Below are 12051 nucleotides of genomic sequence, written 5' to 3'. Positions count from 1 at the left end.
ACAATCGCGAATTTTACTTATCTTACCGTCGGGGGAGCACGCGCATCGCGCGTGCTCCAACGACTAGTAGATTTCAAATGTTCAATGTTTAATCCATAAATGATCAATATAATAAGGATTTTTTTTTTAGGAGGGAGTCCCAATTGATCTTCGTGATAAACAAAAATCGTTTAACTAGTGGCATTTTGTAAATAAATTAACAAAACATCCCTGTCAGCATGGCATTTTCATAGATAAGTCAACAAGTTTTATTAAAATTCGAGTCCCACAGATGTTGACTTATTTACGAAAATGTCATGTTGCCTAGATGTTTTGTTGATTTATTTACAAAAATGTCACTAGATAAACGAATTATGTTTATCATGAAAATAAACTTGTATTTTCCTCACACTCGAGCATGGTTAAAAATAAATAAGGAAACACTGGAAAACTCAGTAAAGAGTAAAGACACACCCCCAACCTGACGTCGAGCCAATATATTGGGATAGGGGATGACGGAATAAGTCACAATAGACAGCTAAAGAATCTTATTAGAGGAACCTTATACTTGAATTAACTTTTGAATTGTATTCCCTATGTCACTATAGTAGTCCTATTCAATTAAAAGTAACATTTCATCATCTATCATTACATATACCTTCCCACACACTTAAATTCCACCAAAAACTGTGTACGTTGATGACAAGGCATAATGAATTGAGATGCGAGAAATAATACAATGTGCATCACTTACCCATCATATTAACAAGCTTTGAACCGTTGAAGTACAATATCTTGTTGAAATTTGTTAAATGGAGAGTTGGAGACTGGACAAATTAAGACCTTACAATTAATATGTGAGAAAGTGATACTTAAACAACTCTTATAGAATAGTAAGAATACTAAATCAACTAATTAGCATTGTTTTCTTTTGACAAAAAAATATGCTTTATTTTTAATTTTTTTTAATGGTAAGAAAAATAAGGAAAACATAGAAACCCCTCTCACAGAGGGAATTCCTAACACATAATAGAGTACAAAGAAAAAATGTATGCTTTATGCATAATGGCAATAAGCCAATAATGCAACCAAAGACAGCAAAATAAAATCTTGGATGAATACTTGAACAACTAACTTATGAAGCATGCTGTTTAGCTTTGCTATATAACCACTTTCGTGGGTCATGGACCATGACGTCAGCAGGCACGAAAAGGCCCATTTCTTTTTACTGGGTTTACAATTTACATGAGGCCACTACAATTTTATTTTATCTTTTTTTAAAAAAGGGTAAATCAGAAATTTCCACAAAGAATTAGTTGGATTATTACAGGGTACTTGGGTAGGTAGATTTGGATAGTCCGTATAAATATAACAACGTTTCATACTTTCATCCACAAATCCAAAGAAAGAAGAGAAACTTTGAAAGGATAAGCAACCTCAAAGATTACACCATTACAAAGGGAGTTGAGACGCGAGAATCTCTCTCAGTCTCTCCTCCATTGAATGTAGCAGATAAACATTTAGTTTAACTACATTACGAGTACTCGTTAGCCTATTAGATTCCGACTAATCTCAACTCGACCCGAGTTCAACCTTACAAAGCATAGCACATTCTAGATAAATCACTAAAAAGAATTTCTATATTGATTTCATTTCATTATTGACAATGTCAATCTCTCTCCAATTCTTAACCACTACTTCCCCAACAACCGCCGCCGCCGTTGTCGCCGCCTCATCTTCTCTTTCGTCATCTCTAATTCCGCCGACTGGAGCGCTTTTCCGATATCTCCGTAATCATCATAAACACATAGTTAATTATTCTCATGGAGGTAATAATCCCTTATTATTCGGAAGTAGTAGTAAACCAAATTTAATTAGACCCAAATCCGCTGCATTCACTTCTTCGGGTCATTATTCGGGTCGATTGTCAAAGGGTTTTGAACATTCTAGACGTACTATCGCCGCCGCTTCTGACGGTTCTGCTTCTAGCGAGAGTAGTAGCAGTGCCGCTGAAGATGATGAACCATTTAAAGATGCAGCTGAAATTGTGAGTGATGCTGAAGAAGAGGAATTTGGGTTTAATCTTCCTGATGTTGACCGTTGGGATGTTCTGGGTCTTGGCCAAGCTATGGTATTATCTTTATCCTCATTTTTATCTGATTTTATTAGTAATCAAGTGTTTTTATTTAGTTATTTTTTGGTTCGAAATTAGTTGTCATGTTGATAATGTTATTTGAACTAGTAATGTGACAACTAAATTGCGATGATGGAGTATTTAAGTGAATGTTGTTGTTTATGTTAATGGGTTTTGGCACATTGTATGATTAAGTGGTTGTTTATAGCATTATCAACGGTATCAACTCCCCTTCCCGGCCGGCACTGTCGATAATGCTAAGTTGGTAAATTCATGTGTCCGAATTTGTATGACATGATCTTGTAAAGGAGGTTCTGCTTAAGTAATATTTGGCTAATGACTTGCTTTCAAATTAATTAAAAGAAAATGGAATCTTGATTGTGTATTGTTGTTCTGATGCAAAAGATGTGTTATCTTAGGCAAAAGGAGAATTTTAAGTTGTTTTTACCTTTGAACACCCTTATTATGCCATTACTTTTTTCATTGGTGTATTTTAATTTCAATCACACTCTATGTGTTTCATATATATAGGTTGATTTTTCGGGAGTTGTCGATGAGGAATTTCTTGAGAGGTTGGATTTAGAAAAGGGGACAAGGAGGCTAGTGCATCATGAGGAAAGAGGTAAAGTTTTGCGTGCAATGGATGGTTGTAGCTACAAGGCTGCTGCTGGTGGATCGTTGTCCAATAGTTTGGTTGCTCTTTCGAGGCTTGGTAGTCTTCCTGTTGGAGGGCCTGTTCTGAATGTTGCCATGGCGGGCAGTGTTGGTAGTGATCCATTGGGTGGATTCTATAGGTGAGGGTTTTTCTCTTTCGTATTTCCCTTCAATTATCAGTTTGGCTCATGTCATGGGATTAAGGCTTTGATTTATTGATTGATTGATTGTATATTTGTATTTCCCTTCAATTGCTTTGAAAAAGTATAAAGAAAATATGTGATGCTTAGTTAGTCCTTTATGGATGAGGTATAAGCACTTTGTTAGATATTGGATGCTTATTTATCTGGATGATCCTCAAATTTTTTCTGCTGTTGAAAATTTTATATGAAAGCACAGTTATATTATCCAACTATATATATCAAAAGCAGGTTAGAATATATAATTTGTCCATTCATCTGTTGCAAGTTTAAGTCATTTGTAGGTGTTTGTCTAGTTATTACTTGTTGCTGTTGACTTAGTCTAGTCCTTTATACAAATCTACTTCATGTTGCAGCCTATATATCCTTAGTAAAATTTGTATTCCTATGATGAATAGTTTGTGGGTGTATACAATGCGGAAGACTGCTCTTGCAGAAGCTTAGGACTTTGCTTAGTACAACTTTATACTATTCATTTTCTTAGTTTTATACATTTTTATACAAGTTATTCTGCAATTTGCTACTTGTAATATTGACGTTTTCTGACATTTTTTTAGGAACAAATTGCGTAGAGCAGGTGTTGATTTTCTGTCTACACCACTCAAGGATGGGACAACTGGAACAGTTATAGTTCTTACTACTCCTGATGCCCAGCGCACAATGCTTGCATATCAGGTATTCAATCGTTTCTTTATATCTTATGGGAATTGGTCAATGTTTGTCAAAAGCCTAAATCAATATAGCTCTAAGGGTTTCTAGGACAGCCACTACTTTCATGATTATGAGGCAGGTCTTTGTCTTGATTTTACCTGTGTAAGATTTACAGAGTTGCAATTGGTTTGGATTTTTATTTTATCATCTGCTGTAGAGGGTGATATACTGAATTACTAATATTTTATGCTGCTTTAATGTGTAATCCTTGCCTTCTAGCTTGTGCCTTATGCAATTTCTCACACTTTGGATGTTTCTTTAGTTACCATTTGCTGTGTATGAAACTCCCTCAAAGTCATTTTTGAAAAGGAACTAATTAAAGTGCAATTATGACAATGACATTTTGTTTTTTGGGGTACAATAGTGCTGAATTTCATTAAAGTGGAAGTTACAGCTTGTAGGCCTTGTACAAGAGATTTTACATAGTGTTGATGCATTCTCACAGGATGTAGAAATTTTTTGATTCTGTACTATTTTCTGAAGAAAGCTGAGTTATGTTTTGACCCTAAAAAGGATTAGGAATACACTAAATATCAATTTGAGCTGGAAGCTCATAAGGGAGTTGGAGGGAAGTGTACTCTTTCCTTTAGGTGACTGTCAATGAAGTAATATTTTTTTATTATATTCCTGACAGCTCAATTGATAGGGTATGATTGCAGGAGACCTTTTAGGATTTGATTGATATCTTTGTGATTTCTTGCTTATATCTCAATAAATTTTTGATACCTTTCTATGATCTTCTGCCATTAGTTTTATATTTAGAAAAGAGTATTTTAAACCAATGCACTAACTTACTGACGTGCGCACATGCTTGTCTTGAGTTATTTTGCCTCTCCATAATGTTCCTAGATCCAATTTTTTATTGCTTAATTTTGTCATACCCTCTATTTTTGCACTTTCTTAAGATTTGTTTGAAGCACATCTAATCTATTCAAATTTCCAGTTTGAAAGACTTATATATCTATATCAATCTGACTGCAGGGAACATCGTCCAAAATTAACTATGATTCTGGACTGTCCGATATAGTTTCCAAGACAAGCATTCTTGTTGTTGAAGGCTATTTATTTGAACTCCCTGATACTATTAAATCAATAACAAAAGCATGCAAAGATGCACACAGCAATGGAGCCCTTGTTGCAGTTACAGCATCAGATGTGTCCTGCATTGAGCGGCACTATGATGATTACTGGTTAGACATTTGCTATGCTTCATTCACTAATTGCATGGTTCCTTTAGTACATAGTATAAGGTATTAATGTTAAGGATAGATGATCAGTTATTTGTATTTAGGCATTTGCTATGATTCATCCCCTTGTCTCTTGGTGGTAATGGGATGGTTGAATGGTGATGATGATTGATAAAAAAAACACATGGTTGCTAGTGAATATGCATTATCTTCATGTTAAGTTACATTCATACATGATTAAGATATCCTTCTTTATCTCATCTTTCTCAACCTTTCGAAGTCATATGAAATTTACCATAAAAGCAGCTTGATGTATTTGCTTATAATTTCCTGATATATTAGTGATTAAGCTATAATCATAGTTCCACATGGGAAGAGAAAGGGTAGCCTTCCATGCTGCTGACTACATTTTGCTGTAAATTGGTACATAAGGTTTGAAGTCTAGAGAATACTTAATACTGGATATATCAGTGTAGTAAGTAGTATACAGTGTACAATGTATATGCATTTGCTTTATAAAGTGGCTTTTTCCGAACTTTTGGATTTGCAGCAACATTTATATTAAGCAGGCCATGCGGCTATTATTTAATGTTGTATTTCAACCAAAATTATCCCCTTTGATTTTATTTTTTTTAATTTCTTTATTTATCATGACTCTGTTTACTATAAATGATTTTCATGACTGATATATGGCACCTCTTCATATTTCCAGGGAAATAATAGGGAACTATGCTGATGTAATTTTTGCAAATAGTGATGAAGCTAGAGCTCTGTGTAATTTTTCATTGAAGGAAAGCACAGCTTCTGCAACAAGGTATCTAAGCCATTTTGTCCCACTTGTGTCTGTGACCGATGGGCCCCAAGGATCCTATATTGGGGTCCGAGGTGAATCTGTATACATTCCTCCATCACCTTGTGTACCAGTAGACACATGTGGAGCAGGAGATGCTTATGCATCAGGGATTTTGTACGGTATATTACGAGGAGTATCAGATGTAAAAGACATGGGTACATTAGCAGCTAGGATTGCAGCTGTAGTTGTTGGCCAACAGGGGACTCGGCTTAGGGTTCAAGACGCTGTTGAATTGGCGGAGTCATTTGCTTTCCATCTTGAGGATTCCTCAATTTGACTGGAATATATTTGTTCTTCTGTGCCTTCTTGTTTGTTGAATACACCATCATTCCATATTAGTTCACTTGTTCATAGTAATGTTTATTCTTCATTGTACATCACTGATTATATTCCAAAATAGGAAATCACTTTACTTTCTTCCCTTGTCCTCCATTGTAATGTCCTCTACTCCTCTTGGCTAAATATGTTGATTCCCTTAGGATTTAGCACTGCCTTAGCCCTTAGGTAACGAAATCAATTGTATCATCTGGACATAGTGTATGATGAAATGAAGGTAACGTGGATGGTACGAGACTACGAGTAGTTGAACTATTGGGTTCTTGCTTGGTGCCTTCTTGTACATCTGTTCCTTGGCACTTATTTGTATAAAGATTAGCTCTGTACTTATATCTAATTCCTTAAATTTTTTGTTTTGTTTTTTTTTTTTTTTTTTTTTTTTTTATTTGATCATTTGATAATTGTATTAAGCAAAACTCCAAAATATATGAATAAAATTATCAGTAAAACTTACCTGTAATTGTAGAAAAATGAGCAAGAGAAATAATTACAACACATATATTCAGGATAATACATCAGGGATTGAAACCTTGGGTAAGACTATCAACACATTTTTGATTCATCTCAAGATTTCACACACCTTCATATCTAACATTGAATTCTTAAATGTGTTGTATAATGTCAAAAATTTAAAGGATGCAAGACACTTTCTTGTGACTAGATGATTAGAGCTACTTAGTATATCATGAAGATTTGCACACCTTTATTCTGAACCTTGAAATTTCAAATCGGTGTCATGAATTTGAAAAACAAAAGAAAATTCTTCATGACTAAATGAATAATTAGATTTAGTTCTTGAAACTAAATAATTAATAGCATAGAGTTGATCAAAATATTTTATATGCCTTCATCTGGATTTTTACACATGTGTTATACAATGTCATAAGTTTGACCGATAAAGTTGGACCTAACCCATCACGAGATTTTTCTCTCCTTGAGTTATAATGTTCGTACATATTTTTGGTTCAAAATTTGCAATGTTAATCAAATTCAAGTCACCCTCTTCTAATTACATTCGAACAATTCAGACCGAGTCAGTTTTGTCAAGTCCAACCATTGTTCGGACAGAAGATATTTTCATGAGACCTCCCTTATCCAACCACAAGCCCAAAATAGCAAAAACAAATCAAAAAATTACATGTAACTAATTTAATTAATTTAGTGTAGTAATAATAAAATTATGGTTTAGTCATAATTCGTACAGAATTAAAAGAATATCTACTGCTATATTATCTGCCATCTTCTCTACTTCCTCGCGCTCTCTTCATCATCATCACTGCACCAAACAACACATCCTTGAAAATGGTTCAATCTTAATGTCAATCTCTCTCTTCATCTTCATCCTCTCTCACTTTTCTTTGTAAGTTTTCAGCTTTCTCTTACATCCCACCACCATTTTTCTGCAACTCTAAGATTTCTCTACTAAATCCTCGATTCGCAAACTCCCAATTTTGGGTGGAATCTGCTCATCTTATCTTTAAATTATGGTAAAGTTTTCATCTTTTACTATCTGGGTATTTGTAAATGTGAAATTTTCTTGAATTTCATGTACATTTTGCAGTTTAAGTTGAGAATTTTTCAACTGTAATTTCTGGGTTCTTCACATTCTGCTGCTGGTGACTGATGTTTGGGTTCTTCTGCATTTGAATGTTTATTGCTTTGATTTGATTTTAGTTTAGTTCATAGTGCTGTACAAAATTCCCCCAAAAACTTAGCTATAATTTTGCCCTATTGCTTAATTTTTATGTTCATGGAAAATTAGGGCTTTTGGGTTACTTCTCCTCAATTGGGGTTTAGAGAATTAGGTTTTGGTTTGGGGGGATTTTTTTATTGTGAATTTTTGGATGGATTTTGGAACTGAACCTGGGTTTTCGGAAATGGGTGGATCATTTGACAATTGGGGTGGGATTAATCCAAATGATCAGGCAATTTGGGCTACTGAAGATGAGTATAGAAGTTGGAATGGCAGTGAAACACCAAGTTCTAATTACCACCTACCTCCGCCCCTGCGGTCGGGTGCCGGAGCTGAGCCACCCAATAAAAAGACTAGGAGCTCCCAGAGTGGTGACTCTGCGGCGAGCAGCCGCTCGAAAGCCATTGGGAAGATGTTTTATAAGACTAAGCTATGCTGTAAGTTTCGTGCCGGGGTTTGCCCTTATGTCACTAACTGTAATTTTGCTCATGGCTTGGAAGAGCTCCGGAAGCCGCCTCCGAATTGGCAAGAGATTGTGGCTGCTCATGAGGAGGAGAGGGGTGTTACTGTTGAGCAGAGGGAGGAGCACCAGATACCTACTATAAGCACCACTGAATTGCGGAATGAATCTCCGAGGACCTATAAAGGAAGGCATTGTAAGAAGTTTTATACTGAAGAGGGTTGCCCTTATGGAGAGAATTGCACCTTCCTTCATGATGAGCAATCAAGAGCTAGAGAGAGTGTGGCAATAAGTGTGAGTCCCACTGTTGGTGGAGCTTTTGGTGCTAATGGCCCGACTCAGAAGCCTTCGAATTGGAAGACCAGGATTTGTAACAAGTGGGAGACTACCGGTAGCTGCCCATTTGGGAGCAAGTGCCATTTTGCCCATGGATTAGCAGGTATCATTCGTCCGCAGTTAATATATTTGTGTAATGTACTTTTGTTTCTATTTCTTATAATGACACTCTCATGTGGATAGAACTTGCAATGAGTACATTAAAAATGCTGGTCAGATTTTGTTAAACTTCTAATTGGATGCTATCAATTTATCCCAGTTTGCTCGACTTTAACAGACAAAAAGTGGGAAATGCAATCCATGTTCCCTGATCAGGGTGATATAGTTTTCTTTTGAGTTCCAATGGGGGCTTAAAGATACAAATAAGATACTTCCTCACTAGTAGCAACAATATAATGGAACTATAGTAGTGTAGCTGAATGAGGGAGCTGATTTTCCTTACAATTACTTGTCCATATATGTAGCCTTCTTTCCTCTTACATGTTGCTGTTCTGGCAGTCCCTTCCTTTTTAAACTGTTGCTATTTTGGCACTCGCCTCGTTGTTACTTAAAATCAATCTCATTTAAATTGTCGTGCTTTAATTGATAACAATCTTCCTCTAAATTCTTGGTCTCTTCTACCACAGCAACACTGTCCCATTTAAGACTCAGTCATATATCATCATTTTTGATAAAATGGTTTTTACTTTATAACTTTGCATATGAATTGAAGAGATGTTTATTAGATGATTTCCTTGTATGAATTTTGTATTTCGTGTGTGAAAAAGTTCGGGAAAGATTGGGAAGGTGGTCTCAAGTCTTGATGAAATGACTGTTGTCCATAATTTGGCTTCCATAACTTCAATTGTTCGTAGATTAGCAGCAGTTGGTGGACTTGAGCTCTTTCTATAGATAGTGGTTCTGTGTATCTGACTGTTAAACGTTGTAAAACCTGATCATTAACTCAGATGCCTATATGCTTAATATGAATAGTATGTAGGATCCTAAGTTCCTAATGGAGTTACTTCTTCGATTTGTAAATTGTAAAAACTTCCTTACAGTTTTATAGTACAGATAGTACTCTTCTGCATAGCATGTGATTGCTCTCAACGTCTGATCTTATTTGACATCTAAGGTTCATCTACCTGTTAGCAGTCTTAGCACCTTTCTTCTAATTTGTAAATCATTTGAGAGTTTTCTCTTATGAATGATTTAATTCCTCCTTTGAAGTCTCATGACTTGGTTTGTTTATGTGAGTCTGTGACATGGTTGCATGTTTGGTGGAATCTCTTGTAATTATTTGAAGCTGAGACTAGTAATTAGTTGTTTCTCATGAAATCTTTTTCCTTTTTGTATTTCTTTGATCAATTGCTTGGGATTATTTTTTTCAAGCTTATAGAATAAGAGGCATGTGCTTTTATAATTCCTTAATACTTTTCACACTCAGAGATCCATTGAAGCCCCCCATTTCATTGTAGCACATGATAATAATTGGAGGGTTCTGTGCATTTATACTTAGAGAAGTGTGTGCTCTATGCTATGAAGACTTGAGCTAAGATTCTGCCACCTGATTCCTCTCCTTAAAGATTTTCTAGCTTGGTTGTGGTTGCCGAGAGATTGGGCATTGAAAGAATCAAACAGGAACGTATGTTTCGTACGTTTACAGCTGGCTCAAAGCTTGTGTTTCTAGTTAGATTTTAGCTAACTTGTTTTACAAGGGGTCAAGCATTTTCCAAGTAACTGTAGAACACCTAGATTTGCATTTGTTGACTAAATCACCAAAAGATATCTATGAGATATGGCAGGGAGCTTGGGAATCATTTGATGTTGAAAATTTGTTTGCCACACTGTGTAACTAGTTACACTGTTTTGGTTTTGTAGACAGACATGTACTGTGTGATCTGTGTTTGTTCTGAAACTGGGTGCTAGGGATCTTTCTGCTTCTATCTGCAATTACCTAATCAGCTTAAAAGAATTTTATTCTGGATGCTTTCTTCTAGCCCTATTATTTAGGAATAAAAACATCACATATGTTGGATCTCTAGACCCTACTTGAGGCAGAATATATACTGGTGCTTTTTGTAATTACGTGAATGTCATTTGAGAATGCAACAGGATTACCAAATTAGTGCCAAATATAATTTCTTTGAAACCGTAGAACCCCCCCCCCCCCTGAACAGTAGCTATTTGGTTTGTCTTCTCTCGATCCCCAATTACTAGAGTTGAGAGAAGATGAATTAGGGCTGGATTTCATGGTTTATCTTTATCCAGGGGATGCATATGGCTAACATCTTGTTGCTGTGTGGCAGAATTGCACAAATTCACTGGAACTGAAGGGGAAGGCAGAGACTCCTCTGTGCTGACAGAAACAAAGCCAAGTGGTATGACCACAAAAACAGATGCATCTCCAAGTTTATCAACCCCTCGTCAGGAATATCACCATGTCGGACTAGGGATTCCATCACAGAGGACTTCAAGTATACCTCAGGCAGTTGGGCAAAGGCCTGCCCAGAAATGGAAAGGACCTGACAAGATAAGCAGGATATATGGTGACTGGATTGATGACATTGAATAACTTTGTGTTATATCTTCTGGTTCATCGAGGTTTTCCGTTCTATGTCTATGATTACAGAGGAGGAGCTGTAGATTCTGTAGGTTGGCCCAGGAGGTCATTGTGAATCTGTCATGTAGTTTGTATTTTGTGTAATGAGCTGTTGAGGTTTATATACATATGTGACTCTTGTGTTCAAAGCCAAGGCCAAAACTTTTTGTGTCATGCGTTTTCTCTGATAAATCAATTTTATCTTGTATTTATCTATGTGCTTAACTTAGTGCAGTGTGCAGTGAGCACTGCTTAAGGAATCAGGGATATTTGTCTTGAATTACCTCCTTTTATACTGTTGCTAATCAGCTAGATCAGTAGGAGTAAAGCTGTCATTAAGTTTTGGGGCAGAACCTCTCTGCTCAACTGTAAATATATATTTTGGCTAAGACTTTAATTTTGCTTTTTAGATTTGATTGTTGAGTAGATAGCAAACGATGGTGCTGATCAGACCAGTCATAAAAGCATGAGATTTAGAGTGGTCTAAGACCAAGGAAGTCTCCATTCTGTTCTTGTAGCCAACCACGGAACCACCAGCTTAGCAAGGTATCAGCAGCAGCAGGGGACCAAGGAACATCAGTTACCAATCCGATTAGTGTAGGTTATTATGGAAATTTGCATTGATTAATACACTAGGGTCCTTGAATTGCAACATTCTTTCAAAAACAAGTACTGGGAGTACATGAGCTTTGCATCGGGCCACCTATCTCAAGTATACTCCGGTGAAAATCGACAGGGTGATACATGGAAGCTCTTACTAGTGTTACCATTTCAATCAACTTCCGAATGGTTAGATACCCTATTAGTCACTAGTTAGCCACCTTCAATCTGAATATTCCTTCCTAAAAATAAAAAATAAATAAATTGTTATGAAACAAAGAGAATGAGAGAGAAATTGGGGAGAGAATGGATCAGTCTATTTCTATT

At 36.1% G+C, this 12051-nt stretch overlaps 1 protein-coding gene and 1 pseudogene across 3 annotated transcripts; both read left to right on the top strand.

Moving 5' to 3' along the window:
• The first annotated feature begins 1369 nt into the window (after window positions 1-1369).
• LOC145606596 (uncharacterized) lies at window positions 1370-6410 on the top strand (annotated as a pseudogene). Its single transcript, XR_014105392.1, has 5 exons — window positions 1370-2110; window positions 2645-2907; window positions 3525-3642; window positions 4660-4868; window positions 5578-6410. The product of XR_014105392.1 is annotated as an uncharacterized LOC145606596 (transcript).
• An 886-nt stretch (window positions 6411-7296) lies between these two features.
• On the top strand, window positions 7297-11336 carry LOC145606597 (zinc finger CCCH domain-containing protein 56-like). 2 transcript variants are annotated; one of them, XM_081662390.1, is made up of 3 exons: window positions 7297-7541; window positions 7980-8646; window positions 10832-11336. In XM_081662390.1, exons 1-3 carry the CDS (start codon window positions 7539-7541, stop codon window positions 11095-11097), a joined length of 936 nt encoding a protein of 311 aa, XP_081518516.1. In that variant the 5' UTR covers window positions 7297-7538; the 3' UTR covers window positions 11098-11336. The 2 variants fall into 2 exon arrangements, with proteins under 2 accessions (XP_081518516.1, XP_081518515.1); XM_081662389.1 differs by having other exon boundaries at window positions 7297-8646.
• Window positions 11337-12051: the final 715 nt, after the last annotated feature.

Source organism: Chenopodium album, chromosome 23 (assembly GCF_948465745.1).
Source record: "Chenopodium album chromosome 23, dcCheAlbu1.1, whole genome shotgun sequence".
NCBI lineage: Eukaryota > Viridiplantae > Streptophyta > Magnoliopsida > Caryophyllales > Amaranthaceae > Chenopodium > Chenopodium album.
The sequence above is the reverse complement of the archived record's forward strand: the minus strand, read 5'-3'. Positions and strand labels throughout refer to the sequence as shown.